The following is a 21,069-nucleotide window of genomic DNA, read 5'->3' as shown; positions in this document are numbered from 1 at the left end:
GCTTGGGAAAGCAATCTGACACAGGCTTATATGAATGGAGACTACCATCGCAGTCTCTTTTAACCCAAAAGGAGACAAAATTATGCATTAGTGTGATTACCATATGATCAGAGATCATGTAAATGTATTAATAGCAACATAACATACATGTACGAATAATGTACAAATTGATACAATGGCTGCCCTAAATCAACATGCTACCTACATACAAGATTGCTTATTGTACAACGAATGGGATTACCCACAATGGATTTTGTTACATCACTTGAGCCCTTGGCTCGCAATCTGCTTCTTGAGGTTAAGGTTCTCTGAAGCAAACAAAGCCAACTTGTCCTTTAGGTTTACGGTGGCCTCTTTATACTCCCTGTTCATAACATCCAGCTCAGCCATTGCTTCCTTGTACCTAAACTGAAATGCATCTAATCGTGCTTGCGTTCCTTGAAGCCGCATCCGGAGTTTTGCCTTTTCCTTACTGTTGGTGGCTTCACCCTGTTTTAATAAATTTCTCCATTTCAAGGACAGCATGCTTGGAAATTGCACTAAGAAGACATTAATGTAAGATAAAACATGAACCTAAAGCCACTGTCATTGATGAGATAACCTTGGCAACAGAGAGGGCAGGATTTGCCCCGCCATACAGTTTGCAGAAAACCCAAAGGACTTTGGAGCTGCTAGAATTTAGCAAAAGAGGTCACTGACCATTGGCCCATTCTTAGGACATGATGGAAATGCTTCGAGGCTTAAAACAAGGAAATATATAAGGCATGACGCATACAGCTTGATAAAGATTACTGATACTACCATGCTAGGCATGGTCCAGTCAGTTATCCATATACATTTTATTTGATAATTCATTTATTTCATTTAGCCTGATCTCTTACATCTAAATCATCCATTCGTTTTTCTAATTTAAAGTCATTGGCAAAATACAGGATTTGGCATACAATGAGCGGAAAGTTGTTCCACAGTGGACCAAATCTTGTGATTCAGAAGTCAGATCCTTACAATAAGTTGATGTTATCATGAGCAGATCAACAATTATAGCCAGTATGTAAAAACTTACATTCTGCATCATGGCCATGCTGGAAATTCTTGCATTCAGCTCCTCAACTTGAGATTTAGCACCCAATAGCTGGCATATAAAGTTAGTCAGAATTACATGCTATTCCAAGATATTTGGGGCACTAAACGAGTAAATGAAGGTACACCAAACCTACCATGCCATCGTAACGTTTTGTCAGAGATTCCAATTCATTTCCATTACTCTGACACCTTTCAATTTGAGCCATCAATTTATCCCTTTCTTTTGTTACATTGAGAAGTTGGTTTTGAAGATTCTGTTGAAAGCACAAGTTATCCATTAAACAGAAAAACACAACTTAGTGAAATTAAGGCCAACGCTGTTTTCCCCATTGACACTAATTCAGTAGGCAAACTCAAAAAAGAGTCGAGGACCAAATTCAAAAGCTCAAATGAATGAATCCAAGAGCTTAGCAACATGACATAGCAAGATACAGTAATTGCATTTATGTATTGAACACAAAACTGTACTAGATTAACTTTTGTTAAGTGCTAAAACATGATTAAATGTTAATATTAAAATCTTCCATTAAACAAAAGTCAGAAACATAATTCACAAGCAAAATTATTGAACTTTCTTTTGCCTTTCTTAAATTGATTTTGTCGAAAGCATATAAATAAAAATTTCAAATCAAATAATAACATGAATAGACCATATAAAAATTGAAAGGGTGAGAAATTTAAAATAGACCATAAAGAAAACCATCACCTCTTGGATTTGTTTGCTCTCAGCATCAGCTAGTTTCAAGTTATCTTTTAGTTGATCAATCTCCAGAGACTTCTCCACACTGGAAGAACAGAAACAGGAGAACAAGACTTTTAAATTTACAGATAAAATCAAAATCATATCAGATTTCATTGAAATTATTAACACGATCAGGATATATATATATATATATATCTCCAATTATAGCTCCTCTGGGATGTAAAATATATCTTTTCTCACCATCCCCATAGTGTATGAGACAAATGTATGCATTTCGATTAGGGTCGTAGTCTATGGTTACGATTCTCCCATATATGTCTTTTTCATTCCGTCGAAAATCGATTTTACGATATAGACGCTTATGACCTCCCCCTCTATGCCTTGCGGTAATGATTCCTCTGGCTTTACGGCCTTTACCACAACAATGTTGTCCATAGATCAAATTATTTCGTGTATTTCGTGTATTGGATTTCACTTGACTGTCTATGGCTCCATTGCGTGTGCTCGGGGTAGAAGTTTTGTATAAATGTATCGCCATGCTATTAAGTATTTTGATTCAAGTTCTTTTCTTTCTAAGAGGTGGAATAGAATAACCCGGTTGTGGCTCTATTTCATTATATTCCATCCATATCCCAATTCCATTCATTTAATATCCCCTTTCCTTTGGTGTCATTGACATAAGAGATGTCGTTTCTAGTCTATCTCTTTCTATTTCTATATTCTATTTCTATATATATATGGAAAGTTTAAAAATCATCATATAATAATCCAGAAATTGCAATAGAAAAGAAAAGGGAGGTTTGTAATGATTTTTAAATCTTTTATACTAGGTAATCTAGTATCCTTATGCATGAAGATAATCAATTTGGTCGTTGTGGTCGGACTCTATTATGGATTTCTGACCACATTCTCCATGGGGCCCTCTTATCTCTTCCTTCTCCGAGCTCGGGTTATAGAAGAAGGAGAAGAAGGAACTGAGAAGAAGGTATCAGCAACAACAGGTTTTATTACGGGACAGCTCATGATGTTCATATCGATCTATTATGCGCCTCTGCATCTAGCATTGGGTAGACCTAAAGACAGCAAGTGTTAAAGGAATGATTGACCTCACACATAATCCTCTCCCTCCCTCTCTCTGTGTGCTTGTTGCATGCATGTAATTGCAAAGCTATCATCAAAGTATTGGAAATTTAATTTGATCGCAAACTGGAAATTTAATCTTTAATGAAGCTTCTATCCTAATTAAAAAATAACTTTGACAAACTTTATCTTCCTTTCATCAAACTCTTGGATCAAATAATGCAATACCTAAAGAAGTTTCAAAACATAACATGCAGAAAATAGTTGAGCTTTGCTGCAACTTACAGATCTCATCTTTACTGCAGTTCACGAGAAACTTATCAATAGTAACGCTAACAAAAAAAAAATGTAATTTAATTTAATATAAGGAGAGAAATATGTTATCTTCATCTCAGATCTCAAAAGATTAAAAAAGAAACTATATTCATCTCTTCTTTGTCAACTAAATTCTTCTTAATGCAGTGCAACCATGATGCGATTCAATAACAGTATCAACTATAATGAGAAGAACGGATAACGTTTGCTCCTCCATTTTCTTTCTTTTTTTTTTATTTGTCCCTTAATTATTAAGTTACTCAGTGAGACATAGTTATCTCCAAAATGGAGTATAAATGAGGATTTATGTCATGGTAAAATTGGGTAACCTGCCAGCTAGTAACTTGCCCGAAGCACAAGTTACCAAGACCATATGGGTTGTGCTTTAGGTGAACTGTGAACACATTCATATCCATGCATCAAGAAAGTCACTGAATGATGCAAGTATAACAAATTTATAAGGTAGAAGAGAAGAAAAACTGAATCTATCATAACTTCATATCGAAGGCACATCCTATTTGATATCACATATTAGGCCCAGAAGAATATGGTTAATGTAAAAAGAAATTAGAAAACTATAATTAGTGTTGGACTTTTGTTTCCTTAGCATGAAAAACTAAATCTTAGCAAACAGTTTAGCGTACTATATGTTTTATGTATTAACAGTAATATTCATAGTCCGTAATTTATTTTCCCTTAACAAGTCTAAATAGAACTTTGGGACCTAATTATAAATTCAACAGATATTAAGTTGGAGTAATGAATCTATTGTGGAAAACTTCTTATAAACTTCTCACTTTTAAAAATAAAATTATTAGAACTATTGGATCTAATTAATAAAAGAAGTATAGCTTACATAATTGTCCGAGTTATTTGTATTTCTGATATTAAGAAATATACAACACGAACCTGGATTTCATCTCCCATTTGGCATTCTCTTCAGAGCAGGTCAATCTTTCTTGGAGAACTTTGCACTCTTCCCTACAGGAATCTAATTCTCTTCTTGCCTGACATTTTTACCACATTTCACCCTTAAATGAAAACATACTGCTAATAGAATAAGAAATCAGTTATGTCAAGGATAAAATCAAATGCACAACAGGTGTGTGCTGAGTGCATGCCCATTTATGATGGTGAAATTTGATCCAACCCTTGAAATATAGCAAGTCAACATAAGATCAAATTACCCTCTTAATGTGCTTGGATTTATAATTTTAAATTTCAGAATTTGATTTCTATTTTTAGTTAATTTTTGAATTCATAATTTTAAACATGCTTTATTGGAAATAAAAATGATTTAAAGCGTTCGTTTCAAAAGATTTATTTGGAAGGTAAAAGTAGGATTCCAAAGAACATGGGATGGATTACTATTCCAAATACTCATTAACGAGCCACCATGCTCATCATGGATTTTCTTAAAATACATATCCATATGAATTTGAACGTGCCGAATAAAATGTTTGGCCGAAATCTATTTCCAAAGGTCCAAATCCTATCGTCCAAAGCATCTTTATTGTCGCGTACCTAAAGAACTTAGTACATAACTACGAAAAACTAAACAACAAACATGACATCGGTAACACATTTACTTAATTGGGTTTTTTATGGTAACACGACAAGATACGTATAGTGAGACAAGCGTATAGCACGTTGCTTACATAGAAATTAAATTTACTTTTCTGTATATATTTGCAGCTCAATTAACTACTTAATTAAAAAAACTTACAAATTACAAATTTATGAATTTGATTAGGTATAAGTTTTAAGAAAAATATGATAAAAATAACTAATAAATTTCTACAATCTAAATTCAACCTTTTCTTAGTTTAAATCTATTACTATCCAAATAATATTTCAATTCATGACTATCAAAACACTTGGGAGATTAAAGAAAAAGCAAAATATGTGTGTTATTTTTAGAAATAAAATGATTAAATTTTAAATAGAAAGTGATATATGCATATAATTAATTAATTAATTAAATAGAAGAAGCCTTTAACTTATAATAAAAATGACTATTATTTCAATTTTTATCTTCAAGCATGATAACATAATTGAAATTATTTAATACCATTCTAATTCAATACTAATCATAAATAATGTGAAAATAAATAAATATGTATATATCATATAAACTGTATGCTAATGACTATTTTAACCCTTGATATTATAATAAATTACCTCGGTTTTAGGGTTGGTCGAGTTGACCCGACCCAGCATGGCAATTGAAATTGAACAGGTTGTAATTGGTTTATTTGTACGACACGTGAAATTAAACAGGCTGAATTCATCTATCAAACTACTACAGGACACACTTCTAGCCATGTCATAAATGGGTCAACCTATTTATGAAACCTGACAAGATTTAATCCCCTAATTTTACGTGTTTCACAAATTGGTTATGCACGTGTTATGCATTTTGACACCTTTTTGTCTTTCCACTCTTTACCAGAACCACTTTCTTTTTCTTTAAAAAAAATAGTAGGAAAACAAATGATGAAGTATATAACTCAAAAGAAGAAAAATTTACTAAATCCAAAGGAGCAGAATAGCAACGGAGCATTCCATTATGATTCCATTCTCTGTTTCCTAAACCCAAACTAGCCTAAATATGGAACTGAATCTAAGGTCCTCAGGCAGCACTGACACGAAAATTAGACCTAATCTTCTTAAAGATCTTGCAAACCCAAGCTTTCCTGGCTAAAGTTTATGATAAGTTGCTAGATAAAATACCACCAGTCTTGGATGTTGATTGCCAATTTTTATTGTATTGTTCATTGCTAGTTTTACTAAAAAACACACACCCCATGCACGACCTATAATGCTTGTTGGCAAAGATGTTACATTATTTAGTTCAATAGTTCAACCAATCTGGACTAAAGTAAACTAGATAATTTGGTTTAACTTATGAACCGAAACAATTTAGTTTAGTTTGAAACTAGCCTAAAATCATTTTCAGATAGTTTAATTTCTATAGAAAATAAAACCAATTTAAAAACTGACTAGAGACTATAATTCCATTTCAATTTTATTTTATATGTCCCAGACCATCATAATATAACTACCAGTGATTTTCTGTATAGGAAACCTTCATAGACGGGAAAGGATGAAATAATTTGGAAACCATGTTCCCTAAATTTTGTATATATGGCTGAAGATAAATAGCTAACATAAGAAAAAAATAAAAATTATAATGTTTACAAGGAAATAAATCTACATTACAAGATAAGTCGCATACTACTATACTAAACAAGCAAAGTTTCTTGACAATAAAATTTTGTAGCTTACCTCTGACAAGGCTTTAGATAATGATGTAATCTCCATATTAAATAACTTTGCCTTCTCGTCTATGGCTTCAACAGAAACTTTCTCCTTGGCAGACCATATAGCCTTTTCCTCCTCCATTTCCAAAAGAGAGTTAGTAAGTTGCTGCAAGACAAAGGCATTACCCCATATGATAAACATTTTGCCAATAGAACACAAAAGAAAACTGACATAGTTTAATTTATACTTCATTGCTACATTACCATTGCTAACTCTTCTTTTTCTTCTGCCAACAATTTAATAGAATTTTCCATTGTTTGCTGGTTAAGAATAGAGTCTTCCAATCTCTGTCTCTGAATCAAGAGAATAATAGGATAACCAGAATAGCATAGTTGTCATTTCAAATAAACGAAAACAATAAGAAAATCTATGATACCAATGAGATGTAAGGAGGAAAAAAACAGAAAAACTGACCAGGCACGCAACCTCTTCCTGCAACATATTCAGGTCTGAATTTGTTATATTCAACTTTTCAAAGAGGGCTTCCAACTCTGAAGTCAAACTGTCATTTCTAGATACAGCCTCTTCCTTCTCCTTTTGTGTAGTTGCTACTTCCTCTTCCAAAGAAGCAATCATTGTTTCCATTTCAAATGCAAAAACTTCAAGCTTTCTATAGTCTTCCTAAACCCGGCAAGAAGAAAACAAGGGGAAAAAGAGAAACATCAGAACTGAACTACATGTCAAAACAGATTTGGTCCTTCCATGACCACATGTAGTTTCAGTAAAGGCATGGATACCTCCATCACCTGCAGTTTCAGTTCTAAGGAACCTGCACCCTTTGTCTTTTTTGAATCAAACATTTTTGAACTCCCCTCAACAACTGAATCACGCCTTCTACCAGCAAGTGAGTCACGTTTGCTGATATCACGCTCAAGACGAGTATTCTGACCATGCAATCTTTTAACCTCCCTTTCAGCAAAAGATTTCTCACCCTACAAATGTGATATATCAAGTGCCGGATGATAAGTTTGGATTTTCAGTTCAATACATTCTAGAAAATCTGAGCATTTGCTACAAAACCTCTAGTTTAGTTTTCTCTTGGATGGCACTCTTGAGCTTGAACTCGGTCTCTTTTAATTTAACTTTTGTTTTCTCAAGATCTTTTCTCAAATTTTCCTTTTCCTTGGCCAAGGAACACGATGATATTTCCTTTTCAAGACTTTGAATTTGAGAAAGCAATTGCTCCTTTTCCAGATCATGTTGCTCAGAAATTGCCTGCAGAAAAAAAAAATGAATAAGTTCGTACAAGAACGTCAACCAATATATGGAACACTTAATTAGAGTGCGAGAGAGAGAACTAAGCTTACTCTCAAGGACTCTTCATAATTTTGAGTTTCATGTCCCATTTCTTGTATTTGTTTCTGGAGATCAACAGATTGATTGTACAAAAGAAGCTGCATTATAAAGCATTCAGTGAATGCTGTTTTTGCAAAAGTGATATCATGTTATATATCAATTATGAAAATACCCACACCTTCTCACTCTCAACTTCAGCAATTTTCTGCCTCATGCAACAATATAACTGCTCATGATTACTGGTAATCAATTTTTGCTGCTGAGAGCTCTGACACATATGAGCCTTGAAATCCTGGATTATGATAAAAATAACAACTAAAACTTCAAACAGAATGAGGAATCCAGTGTCTATCGAGATAGATACAATATAGATCCAAAAGACTAAATAGCTTACCACACATCAAGAATAAATATTCCAAAATGCAGTGCAATAATTTATTAAGGAAAATAAAAATATTTAGGAGATCTTGAGAAATACTCACATTGAACACATCAAGTATTGCAGAAAAATTCTCGAAAACCTCATCCAAAAGTGAGGAAACACTCTCCAAAACATTTCTAGAGTTCTCAACTTCAGACTCTATAGCTTGAATCTCTAATGAAAGTTTTATCTCCGCATCAAAAGTTGCCTAAAAATATAATTTCAGAACCAGTTTCCCAGGATTAGACCAGAACATTTTACTGCATCCTGCAAGCATATGATGAAAAATGCAAAGGAACAAAGACTGCATGACAATCCTTAGAAATTTACAGAAAAGCAGAAGATGCAACTACATCAATTATTCTTGCAGATTCCTCAGAAGCAAGCTGTTCACGAGCGGCCCTAGCCTCCTCCCGTGCATTTTGAAGCTCTTCATGGAGCTGAGAATTTTCAATGCATAGACCGTTTCATGAAAAAGTAAAAAAGGCAGAGAGCACATAAATAAATGCTTTCTAAAGGGACAATATAATGAAGTCAAATTGGATAAATGTTCTTCTGCATGCATATTCAAAAAAAGATATGTCACAATCTATTGAGTGACAGCTGAACAGCAGCAGCAACAACAATAATAAAAGGAAATCGAACACCAAAATAGTTCATGATTTTACTCTATTATTAATTGAAGTTTTTCAAAGCATTAATTTCCATGACTGCGTCTTTTATGGCTGCATATAATTGCCAAGACAAGATCTTTGAAAGCAATTTTATAAACAAATTATTTTCCTAAATTAGTCTTCTCCTTAATCATAGTTTGCAGAAAAGAGAGAGAGAGAGAGAGAGAGAGAGAGAACAAGGCATCTAGAAATAAATTAGAAGACAATATGGACACTAGTGATGCAGGTTATCTACCAACAAAGTATTACGAATTTTGGACCTAGAAGGAACTTGGATTTTAAGATTTTCTACTGCCCTTGGCATCTAGAAGATAAAGTTTATAAAAAATATTAAATAGAGAATAACCCGCATGAGGTACCCAAGTTCATAAAAAAGAACCTGAAACCCATGTCGATAAGAGGTGAGCACAGCTCTCTGTGGAGCTCAATTATATTCTTCTCTTTATTTTTCGTTTTTCACTCTTGTTAGGCAACTAGCAAGCCTTATACCAAGAAGTGAAGTTCATCTTTGCAGACTTCTGGTTCTGTTGCATCTTGTTAAGTTCACCCAATAGGTCCTTGAGCTAAATTGTAATAATCCATAGATTCACCTCCACTCACATTTTAGATATCAGAACACTTTCACTCAATGATCAGGAGAAAACCTGATTACCTCTTCAAACTTCTCCCTGGCACATATACTTTGCTCTGTTGCTATCTCAACAACACTATCCAGATTTTGCTGACTTGAGGACTTTTCCATTTCTAAGGTCTTAATCTGCAAGGTAAACAACAAACTATAAATCACCCCAGCAGTCTGACACTAACTATTGAAAATTGCTAAGAGATACTTCTAAAAGGTACATACTAAAACAAATCATACACAAAAAATAATAAAATACAGAGAGAAAAAGGAATAAACGACAAACAGACCTTTTCTTGAAGTTGTTTGATAACATGAATTGCCTCGGACTCCCTTAAGCTTACATTTTTGTCCAGATAATTGGAACTTCTGCAGCCATTGCAGATGGTACAGCTGTTAAAATTAGCAGACTTGTATAAATCAGCCTCAGCCAGCTGTCTTGTTAAGCAATCAATCTGTATCTCACTCAAAGTTCTCTGTGTGGAGAAAATGTAGAATAAAAATTGATAAAATGATATGATAACAACAGCAATAGAGACATAATAACCATAAATATATTATAAAACCAGAAGCCCTAAAGAAAGATAACCTGAGTTTCAAATTTTTGAAACAATTGCTCATATTCTGCTTGCATTTCAACCAATTCATGGTCCTCCTGACAGAAAAATACATATTAGGGTGGCAAAAGAACATCAGACCATGTCAGCCAGTGGCAGATTACAAACCTCAAGGTAGCCTTTCCTCCTCAATGGCCCCTTTCTTCTATTTGTCACATGCAATAAGGCACATGGATCAGGAAGAGTACAGTCCTCCAATGAATTACTATTACAACCTTCATGTTGCTGGGAAAAGCTACCCCTCACTTCATTTTCACTCACCAATTCTTCAAAAGGAATAAGCGGCTTCATATCACAGCCATGTCTCATGGGTTTTACAGAAGAAGCCCTTGATTGGATATTAGCATCCACCTATACCACAGTGGAAAGCCATCAAGTTAAAGCACATAAATGAACCATCACGAGCCTCGTTGGGTATTGCCAACATTCATAACACAAGTACTGGTAAAGGCATACTCAGCAGTTTGTATTAATTACAAGGAGAAACAAGTAGGAAGATAATGGTCACGAGAAAATATAGGACAGGAAAATACTTACCTACTCCAAGAGTATTTCCATACTCATACACCAAAAAGATAGATGAATGACATATATTTATTAGTATTGAAGGCATGTGTCAATCATCCAATTCCCAAATGTAAAACACTCGCGCCACATGTCATTCACCTATTTGTTGCAATGAATTCTTTCAAGAAATAGTAGAAATTTTCAAGCCGAGGCAGAGGAATAATAGCAAGTACAAGCAATTGGTCCCTAAGATTTCAGTAACATAGCAAAGATTCAAAAGAAACCTTAAGAATAAAAAAAGGTCCTTAATTTGAGTTAAGGACGCAAAAAGATAGACCCAACAAAATCATCTCACATCAGAAAAAAATTTCACACTTAAATTTGTTCACGTGTGAATCATAAAATCACTCCCATGATATATGAGAACTCCTTTTGACCGTAAAACCTCCATCATCGACACACACACGAAAAAGAAAAAAAGGAACACTTACAGTTGTACCAATTCAAACAGAAGACATCAAGACCCACAACTTTACAGCCACCAGATAAATGTGTGAACCTCTAATACGATTATTTAGTGAAGGAATCTATTTTGAGAACATGTGACAAGCATGAATTAGATGTGTTTTAGCAATAGCAAGGATAATACCTCTTGAAGAGTCTCCCGTGAAAGTTTACCAGGGCACCATGTATCCCGTCTTTTGCCCTGTAGCAGATAAAACAAATTACGCAAGAATGAGCATCATTTTTCTGTTTCTTCTCTATTTCTCCTTTCATTATCAGAATATCAAAAATGATAGTAAAGCACAAAAGGAGCATAGAAGCAGTCAATAGAGCTGACAATATGTGGTTACTTATTACTCCATAGACAACACAAACAATCAAGTTATATAATGGTTAAGTTGTGTATAAATCAGTACCCTATGACTATATCAGATTAAGCAGTACCCTTTGGCCCTAGCTTAGCCCTCCACATAAGTACATTCAAAGTTAACAACTAGCTAGCCTAGCGAACAAAATGCTCCCCGGCTATTGTGGGGATAGGAGGGTGGCACATTAATATGTAGCCTTCCCCTTGCATTTATGTGAAGAGGTTGTTTCCACACCTCGAATCTGTGACCCATAACTCACCAAAGGATCAGCTTTACTAGTTGCGCCAAGGCTCACCCTCATAAGAGTACATTAAAAATTAATCACTAAGAGTAAGTAAACAGTACAGGCTACACATTTTTGGATAATATGCCATACTAAGCAGGATCTTTAGCTTATGTCTCATCTGACTGTTCTTATCCCCGGGATCAGCAGATAATTGCTACTCATTTTTTCATTTTATGAATAGTTTATTTGACTTGACTTGATTCTTTCTAGATCTCTCTCATGAATATCATAGAAATGGCAATTTCTGTACCTAACCTGACCTCACAGCTATTATTTGCAGGCAAATATTATCTCCCACTAACAAATGCATTTTAGGACATGCAGACCAATGTATCAATCACAAAATTACTCTTGTAGCACTTTACTTTTCCATCAACTTGCACTCCCAACTATTTCCTATAATCACTAGTTTGACTACTCCCAAGACTTCTATAGTAAAGTTTCGAAAATCGGGAAACACATTGAGACAATTAAGAAATGACTTTCCATTAAATTACAATTCAATAACAGCAAAGTGAGCAATGCAAACCTTTTTTTGTAGATCACGGTTTTCATCCCTGTTGGAATGCAACACCATCGAGCTCAAGTTTTTTATTTTCTTGGCCTGCTCTTGCAGAACCTTCTCACGTTCAGCCTGAGCTCTCTTTTCCTCCTCCAATTCCAAAGTTATGCGTTCTCTCTCCAATTCAGACTGTAAAGCATCTCTTTAAGCATCTATTTACGCATATACATTCTTTCGGAAAAGATTAAACAAACAGCAAGATTATCGAACCTGTAATAATGTGTTTCGAAGGTTTAGAATTTCCTCTTCCAAATGCTCCGAACGAGATCCCTAGAGATGGTCAACAAGCATATACTTCCCAGAAATAATTAAGAAATAAAAAATTTACAAGAAAAAGAAAATTAAATGACAGAATTATAAGAGTGTTCCATATAACTGACTGCATCTAACATGCAAGAGGAACTAACCTGCAATTTGGCACGAAGCTCCTCAATTTCTTTCTTCTGACGCTTTAGCAAGGCAGCATCTGTCAAAATCTGTTATGGAATTGTTACACCTCAAGTAAAGCAGATATGGCACACGCAAAAAGGATCCAGTCAACATGCCAAATGCAAGTGGGGATTATGAAACATCTTGAAAAGAGCATTTACAAATAGCTCAAAAATACCAAAGGAATAAACCATTATTTTGGAAGTACAAGATAAATTAGAAAAGAACCTCGTTCACATGAGCACAATTGGTGACCCGTAATGCTCTACTTGCAAATTGAAGGCTGCTTTTTGTCTCATCTGTATGAATCTGCCATCAGATAGAAAGCCATTAAAAATATGCTTGATCCTATGAATCCACCATCAGATCCAAAGAAATTACAGATGTACTTAATCCTACCAAAAACAACACTTTGTCACAGCAGCAAAAGAAGCAAACAGTGCACTTGATTGTAAATATTGACCTAACTATTTGGGTTGCTCATAGCTCCTACTAGATAGATCTATTTGGATACTAATCCCTTTAAGAAGAATACAAGAAGAATAACAAAAAACTGAGATGTCCACATCCAAGATAAATTGAAACTATAACTTGCTCAGAAAAACTAGGGAAGTATGTAGAGTCACTATAACTTCTAATAAGAAAAAATTGTTTTTTCAAAGCAAAAGACTTTATGCCATAAGCCTACAACACAATGTTTATCCTGATAGATACCAGAAGATAAGACTTGTCAATTACTTATACGGCTATATGTATGGCTCACTCTTTGCACAATACTGCTTACACAATAAGCCACCATGTCTAAACCTATATTTAAATAAAGTATCAAATGATGATTTCTCCTGCATGCATCTCCAATATAAAGCCAGCTCTATTAGCATTGCTGTTTTGATCACTACTCTTATTCAAAAACTCAACTAAGCCTTGACTACAAACAGTTTGGAGTCCTCTAAATCATTTTTGTTACTTCCTCCCATGTCATCCTAGATCTGCCCCTTGCTTTCCATCGTCTCTTGCAACTTTCATATTGTTGCATTTGCTAGCGAATATTAGACATATGTTAAACCAATGGCCTTCATTCTAAATTCCCATGAAGACAACACATGTTTCTAGAGTGCTCATGTTTTCCCAATGACGGTTATTAGGAAGAGAATAATAGGGAAAAACAATAAAGCGCACCTACAACATAGTGAATCTCTCAATATGCCAAATAGATTGTTCCAATTAATTGATGCAATTTTATAATACCATTCTCCATAAAAATAGCAATATAACTAAATCACATTAATACTGTTCTCATATTATGTTTTTCTGTGGTTATCATGTAATTGCTACTTAAAGTGTGGTAATGTCTTACAATGGACCAACTAAATATTGTAGGTTAACCAGTTAACCTAATAGGGCATAAATCATTTTTTTGAAAATGAGAATCAAATCAAATCATAAGAATCAACACACATCCATGAAAAATAAATAAATAAATAAATAAAGATATATGACAAAATAAAGTGACCATATGGCTAACTGGAAAGGTGCTTGCTAGTAAACCAAGAAATGTGTGGGAGTCCCTACCATGATCAATTCCTCTAAAATATAAATCACATAAACATCGAGAGGCATATCTTATAATCAATGTGATTTAACCCTTTTTGAACTTTAAGTAGGTGATATTTTCTTGACAAATCATTGTTAACACCATTAATTTTTTGCTAATGTGGCATACCTTTTATCTTCTGCCATGTAAGTGCCACATTAGCAAACTAATGGCGCTATGGCAATATAATTGATTTTACTAACAGATTAAACCACATCCATCGATTTTTCAGGAAAGAAAACACATACTTAAAGTTGAAAACCAATCAAACTACAAGAAATTTTTCGTACTTTCCCCTAAAAAAAGGACAATAGTCTAGTCTTAGAAAATATTTCTTATGAGTGGTTTAGACCTGATTGGGAAAAGATCAACTGATACAACATCCACTCGATTTGGCTACAAATCATGTACATTTGTTATTCATATTTGAATCACCTAGAAAAGGAGTTGATTCAAATTGTGAGTTATATTATTACAAAAGCGGGTTACAATATGTTCCAAGTTCAAAACATGAAAGAACCAACTGTGGACATAAGATCAATGATGGTCAACATCAATACTAATTAATGCATGTGCCATCCAATTGATGTAATATGTCAATGTCAGCATTTATATGGACAATCCATATCTTCAAACTTGAAATATCCACATCTCCTGATACCTAAGACCTTGTTGTGACCAACGAACTATTTGAAACTCAAGTTCATGTGCCCAAATGTTGCAATTACTCACTGACAAGTAAGGCCAATAAAAGTACTTAGGATGCACACATACATACATAGACACATACATGCATGCATGCATGCATACAAGGAACAATTAAATTAACAATCGAATGACAATTCCCTAAACAAGCATCTCATGCAAAAGATATTATTTATTTAAAATAATCACCATTTAGAAAAATTTCTATACTAGAAATTCTTATAAATCTGCTATTAATAATGCCAACCGACCAAACTTTAAATAAAATTGAAAGGAGTTCTACCTGCGCAAGTGTAATATTGCATATTATAGCTGTGTTTGCATTTCCACCAAGAGCAGGTTGCAAAATACGTGTGAGTTTACTATCTCGATATGGAACATGACCACTGTGTCAGATGTGAAAAAAACAATTAAGTAAAAGAACTGCTAAATTTCAAAGAGTAATACCACTCCATCAGGTTACAGTTTTAAAACATTAGAGAATGTTCCTAGACGATTGTAGAACACCTACCCTTGGCTTTCAGCACCTTCACTCAATTTTTTTATTACAGTTCCAAGTGTCATTAAGCTTTTATTAATGTGGGAACCCTCTTTGAGCCTAACACCTTCTGCACCAGTTTTTGCTGCACGTTCTGAACCAGCAAGGTCCACCAAATTCTAGGAAAAAAAGGAAAAGGATAGCAAACATGGCAATTACAAAACATAGAATATAACTAGGACACTTTCTTTGTTATGGGGAGGGGAGATGGACAGTAGGGGACTATTTTAATGACAATGGCAAATGCAAAAAGGAACTGTAAATTCACAAATCAAGCAATATAAAAGAAAGAAATGAAACAAAGATTGACTGTTTGGCTATTAACATACCAAAACTGACACACGAACAGCATCACAAGAGCTGCTAATATCTTCATCCTCAGTTCTATCCCGACTCTCAATTATCTGTTCAGTTAAATCATGAGACAATGAACATATAAAACAATATAACTGATAAGACTGGGAACAGAATAACATTACCATGCGGAAAATAGTGTGGGACCTACTGCTGTACAGATTCATATTAGTCTCTCCAATATGCCTATGAGCTGAAAAGTGGCAAATTAAGAAAGTAGTAAGACTATAATAACCATCCAAAAGCAGGCACATGAGACCAAACCCAAGGTTGTATGTCTTTTTTCAACCTACTCAAGTCCAAACCATTTGGACCATCAATCCATGAGAGAGAGAGAGAGAGAGAGAGAGAGAGAGTTGGGGGATTGTAATGATAATGGTTGTAATTAACTGGAACGCTCATGCAGATGCAAAGCATTGGGTGTATTAAGAAACGTCCATGAGCAGTGGACAAACATACAGTTACGTTCTCACTTTTCTCAAAGTGAATCATAGGGTCCTTAAGTTCTCCAAAACATACCCGTCCACTAAAATATTATGCACTTTATTCCTTGAGTTTCTAAATAAATTAAAAAATCATTTAGCATGCCGTATGAACCAAGCATATAAAGTTGTTTGGATAAAAATTTAATTGAAGGACTAAGATATAGGAGAATTTGAAAATCAAAGGCCGCATACTTTCCTTTGAGAAGAGCAAAGACCCAAGAGCACACTTTTAACAGAATGTCCAATTTTACCTTTTTCCTTTCATAAGAGTTTTCAACATTATGATGAGATGTCAATTTTCCAATCAAACTCTACAAGTTTGCATAAGTAAGCATAATGAAGGCAACAGTTTTAAAATGAACCGATTCATAATTTTAATAACTTAAAAGAAGTAAGATTTTACAAATTATTTACATTCTCCAAACTGCATAAGATCAAGAACTTGCTGAGGAGAGGCAACAATTTCTTCCCGCAGACCAGCAACATATATCCCACGCTACATGTAGGTAGTATATTAAATTGTCAGTCAATAACGGAATATTAGCTAACATAAATTATGCTACAAAGATATTTGAAGTACCTCTAGACTTTCATGAATCTGAAGCTTTCGGTGCTCAGGAGCCAACAAGTCATTGATATCTTCATTATATATCTCCATATAAGACATTCGCAGAAGAAACTCTCTATCAGCTTCCTAAAATACGAGAAAAGCTTATAAACAAATGGTAATCAAAAGGACTCTCGTGAATTCCAGACTTTTCATGGTAGCATAATTATAGAAACTCCTGAGGCAACTGGACAACCTCCTCTCTACATTTGACTCAGAAAACTCCACACGAAAAAGAAGGTAAAAATCAGTCATCAAAACAAGCTATCCTATTACTTAAGCTCCACAAATTCTAGACATACATGTAAAAACACCAAAACATCATTTTTTTCAGCAGTCAAGCTCAGTACTAGTTAAACCCAAATTGATTTTCAAATCAAGAAAATTGAATGATAGTTATTGAGTTTTAGAGGAGATGAAAGGTGACTCACGAAATGAGTAGAGTGTCAAACCCATTATAAGAATAAGAATGGAGCTTATTGGACCTAGGCCAAAACATTATCAGAAATAATTAGAACTAGTCATTTGGGTGGTTAAGCCTTATCACATAAAAGCTCCTTAACATGTTTACACTACAATAAATGTGGGATACTCCAATAATGATTGACTTTGACTAGAAAAGTAATTGAAACTCATTGTCATAGTTCGAAGCATAAATGAAGAGTTCCAACTCCACTGCCAATCAAATTGGGCATCTTGTGAATTACAAAATATCATCTATTAAGTATATTACTTATGTTGTACACTAGAAAAATATTTGCTTTCAAATACTTACTTTCTATGTATTTTTTTCATTAAGTTCAAAATTTCCTTCAGATAAGAAAAACTAAAATAAATTACTTTTAACATATCACTAAATAAAGAAAGAAACTAGAATTTTATACAAAAAGCAAATGATATTTGCTTATGCAAAGAATAGCATACCACCCCACCTTGACTGATTAGTCAATATATATTACATATGTTAATCTCAAGAAACTTACAAAATATCTTTACCTAAAGTCCCAAAGAAACTTCATATTCTTTCATATCAATCACCAATTAATTCCAAACTCTTAATACAATAGCCAAGTAAGTACTTATTATACCATGTACTAAACTGACAAAACTACAAAATTTTCAATAGCTATCGTGCTATGCCAATCAAATTTAGTGAAAAATAAATAAATAATAACTTAGAAAAATTTTACTTTCCAAATTATTCCTTTATTCCAATAGAATTCAAAAGAGTATATATTAATTTAATAATTATGAGTCATTATGGTTAAGTATATGCTAATCACTCAATAAATGACATTCTTAATGAAATCTAGTAATATAAGGTCGTAGAATTTTAAAGTTACTAGTTAGTTGAATATTAAAGTACAAAAAAACACAAACCATAAAATGTCAAACAACACTAGAAAGCCTTAATTAGAAAAGGAATTCATCACAGGGTACCTTTTTGTACTTTTTCCAAAAATCTAACTTAAGAATAATGTACCTGTTGTATAATGTCAAATAAATCATGAACTGCTAAAGGGATAACCCCAGGTTCAATTGTTGAGCCTCGCATTGTATGTGTCTTTCCACTATTAGTCTGTCCATATGCAAATACAGTACCTGCATTGAATCCAAAATTAGATTAAGCACTACAATTTTGAAACAAAAAAAAAAAAAAAAAAACTTATTAAGAATCAGTAAATGTACCATTGAAACCTCGAATTGCAGCACCAACAATCTCTTTAGTACGAACTCTATACACTTGCTCAGTCTTGCAATCTTCTCCAAAAACCTTATCTAAAACCATGAATACTAATACATTAATTGCATATTGTTGTTGTTGTTGCTTTTTTCTAGAGCATATTCTCATATATTTTTAAAAAAAAATACAGTTATTCAATTTTTAGAGCAAATAATTCCTTTCGAAATAACACAATTAAAGATTGGAATATAATCCGTTCTCAAAAGAATTTGTGAATAGATCTAGCATATGTGTTGTTCCTCAATGGTTTATAGTATAGAAGTTTGTTAACAAATATATCATAGAAATTTCAAGTAAAAAATGGTAGCCGTTAGAAAACTGTAATTGCAGAATAGTTCATTGGTGGATATGCTGAACCTCATAACAAACGTGCGTGAGAAATATTACTATTTCTCATTTATGGAAATTCATAAATTCATAGCAAAATAGCATGATAAGAAATTCAAATTGATTACAAAAACTCAATCAAATTAGTAAAGTTTCATCCCCAATCCTACTTAATTTATAATTAAACTACTAATAAGCTAATAAAACAATTTCTTTTCTTCAAATTTACGTTAAATGTGTAACATTAACATACAATCGTAAGCTTTTTGTTCTCCTCATACTATATTTAGCATAAATTCATGTCTAAAAATGCTTTATATTTTACTTTCTTCATAAAGTGAAATTATAATTGTAACTGAGCAATATAATAATAAATTACTCTTTTTACTCTGAATATACTGACTTAGAAGAATTATATTATTCATACATATATAATTACAAACCATCCGCTGCATTGCGCTCGGAAGATTAGCTAGTCTTTTATATAAAAATAATAAATAAATAAAAACCCTAAGCAATTAAATTGAAATTAGACATGCATTGGGATAAAATAAGTACCGAATTCGAACTTAGAGGAATGATTAGGAATGAAAATGGAGTTTCCAGAGAGTCTCCATGGGCTAGTCTTGGCATCCTCCGGTGACAGTGGCCGTGCTCTCACAGTTACGTGTATTCTCTCCATTTGAATTCAGATGCAGAGAGAGAGAGAGAGAGAGAAAGAGTAAAGCAAAGAGTTTCAATACTGTAAAGGAGAGAGCCCAATGTGGCGAAAGAAGAACAAACCGAGAGCACTCAAATCAAAACTTCCCTTTGGTGTTCTTTTCCCGCCCAGAGTTTCGGTTTCGTTTAATTTCGATAACGAAATGTCATAAATACTTTCACGCTCCATCTGTGGGCCGGGTGTCATGAAAATTGCTCTTTTCATATCCAAACCTTTTTCTTGGGACCGGCCCAAATCCAAACCATAAACCTATCATTTGCCCTTTAAAAAATATCAAAAATCCGTATTTTTTATTTTTTATTAAATTTATAATATTTTTATTTTTTTCAGTTTTACTGTATTAAAATATTAAAAATACGATTTTTTATTTTTTTAAAATTACAGAGTTCATTGTATTTTATCTTTTTTAGCAGTAAAACAACTAAAAGATAATAAAAAAAATAATTATACTATATATTTAAAAAATAGAATTAGAAAAATAATATATTCTAAAAAAAGTTATACGATATAAACAATTTTTTTTCTTAATCTTAAAATTGTTTTAAAAATTACTTTCTCCCTATCGCATTGGGCCTCAATCTTATTAACCCTATATATCAATAACCGATACAATAAAGCGCTTAGGAGCAGTATCAAATCAATTGATTTGGAGGGTAATTGCGTCATTTTGTTGTGTCTGCCAATCAACAAGAAATTACATTTCTTGCCACAACTTGCATTTGAAACGATATCGTATGACAAAGGCACCTTGTGTCACGTGAGTTTTGTTTTATCCCCAAATTTTGCCCACGTGCGGCCTAGCTTACTTGATTCCCCCGAAGTCAAGATTGCTAGTCAGCCTTCCCTCGGATGCCAAACTCGGCAAAATGGCAGCAATTACGCAAATGAAAGTATGCTTAAGAAAATGGCACAAAGAGAGTACAAGAGTTTGGAAGTGTAGCTTGCGTTGCTTAGTTCTCCACGTAACTCTTTATGTTGGTGTTGTATGTTCTATATTACAAATGAAGCATGGAGGGGGTATTTATAGGCATAAATGGCTACCATCCTCACCTCCTTAAAAGAATGTTCTAGAATACTACTTATGTTCATACAAGTCTAAAATATTATAGAGTAGCCTACATGTGTCTAGAATATTTTAGAGTATTCTAGTATGTATAAGAATTGTCCCCACCCTTCTAGAATGTTCTAGAAGTATCTATATCC

At 33.5% G+C, this 21,069-nt stretch overlaps 1 protein-coding gene across 5 annotated transcripts; it reads right to left on the bottom strand.

The window, feature by feature from the left end:
* Positions 1-71: 71 nt before the first annotated feature.
* Positions 72-20,010, bottom strand: LOC8258368 (kinesin-like protein KIN-7O). 5 transcript variants are annotated; one of them, XM_048369584.1, is made up of 33 exons: positions 19,704-20,010; positions 18,764-18,853; positions 18,558-18,676; positions 17,048-17,161; positions 16,882-16,963; positions 16,108-16,175; positions 15,958-16,032; positions 15,602-15,747; positions 15,374-15,476; positions 13,020-13,100; positions 12,770-12,838; positions 12,573-12,632; positions 12,330-12,491; positions 11,292-11,348; positions 10,244-10,486; positions 10,108-10,173; positions 9,809-9,994; positions 9,549-9,653; positions 8,576-8,662; positions 8,284-8,430; positions 7,980-8,093; positions 7,813-7,899; positions 7,526-7,720; positions 7,243-7,437; positions 6,920-7,126; positions 6,709-6,798; positions 6,470-6,610; positions 4,091-4,188; positions 1,790-1,868; positions 1,218-1,337; positions 1,064-1,132; positions 602-671; positions 350-489 (listed from the first exon to the last, which is right to left on the bottom strand). In XM_048369584.1, exons 1-33 carry the CDS (start codon positions 19,825-19,827, stop codon positions 485-487), a joined length of 3,654 nt encoding a protein of 1,217 aa, XP_048225541.1. In that variant the 5' UTR covers positions 19,828-20,010; the 3' UTR covers positions 350-484. The 5 variants fall into 5 exon arrangements, with proteins under 5 accessions (XP_015582328.2, XP_015582327.2, XP_048225540.1 ...); XM_048369585.1 differs by having other exon boundaries at positions 602-668; XM_015726842.3 differs by lacking the exon at positions 602-671 and having other exon boundaries at positions 72-489; positions 7,252-7,437; positions 19,704-20,009.
* Positions 20,011-21,069: the final 1,059 nt, after the last annotated feature.

This window comes from Ricinus communis, chromosome 10 (assembly GCF_019578655.1).
Source record: "Ricinus communis isolate WT05 ecotype wild-type chromosome 10, ASM1957865v1, whole genome shotgun sequence".
In the NCBI taxonomy this organism is placed as follows: domain Eukaryota; kingdom Viridiplantae; phylum Streptophyta; class Magnoliopsida; order Malpighiales; family Euphorbiaceae; genus Ricinus; species Ricinus communis.
This window is presented reverse-complemented; position numbering and strand designations above follow the sequence as displayed.

What these genes read in the sequence shown, in the direction of transcription:
- LOC8258368 (XM_015726841.3), bottom strand. Translation starts at nt 19,827, where the DNA reads ATGGAGAGAATACACGTAACTGTGAGAGCACGGCCACTGTCACCGGAG. An exon ending in GGAGGAAAGGCTACCTTGAG is followed by an intron (nt 10,174 to 10,243) that starts GTTTGTAATCTG and finishes TTTTTCTGTCAG; the next exon opens with GAGGACCATGAATTGGTTGA. An exon ending in TGAAACTGCAGGTGATGGAG is followed by an intron (nt 7,127 to 7,242) that starts GTATCCATGCCT and finishes TGCCGGGTTTAG; the next exon opens with GAAGACTATAGAAAGCTTGA.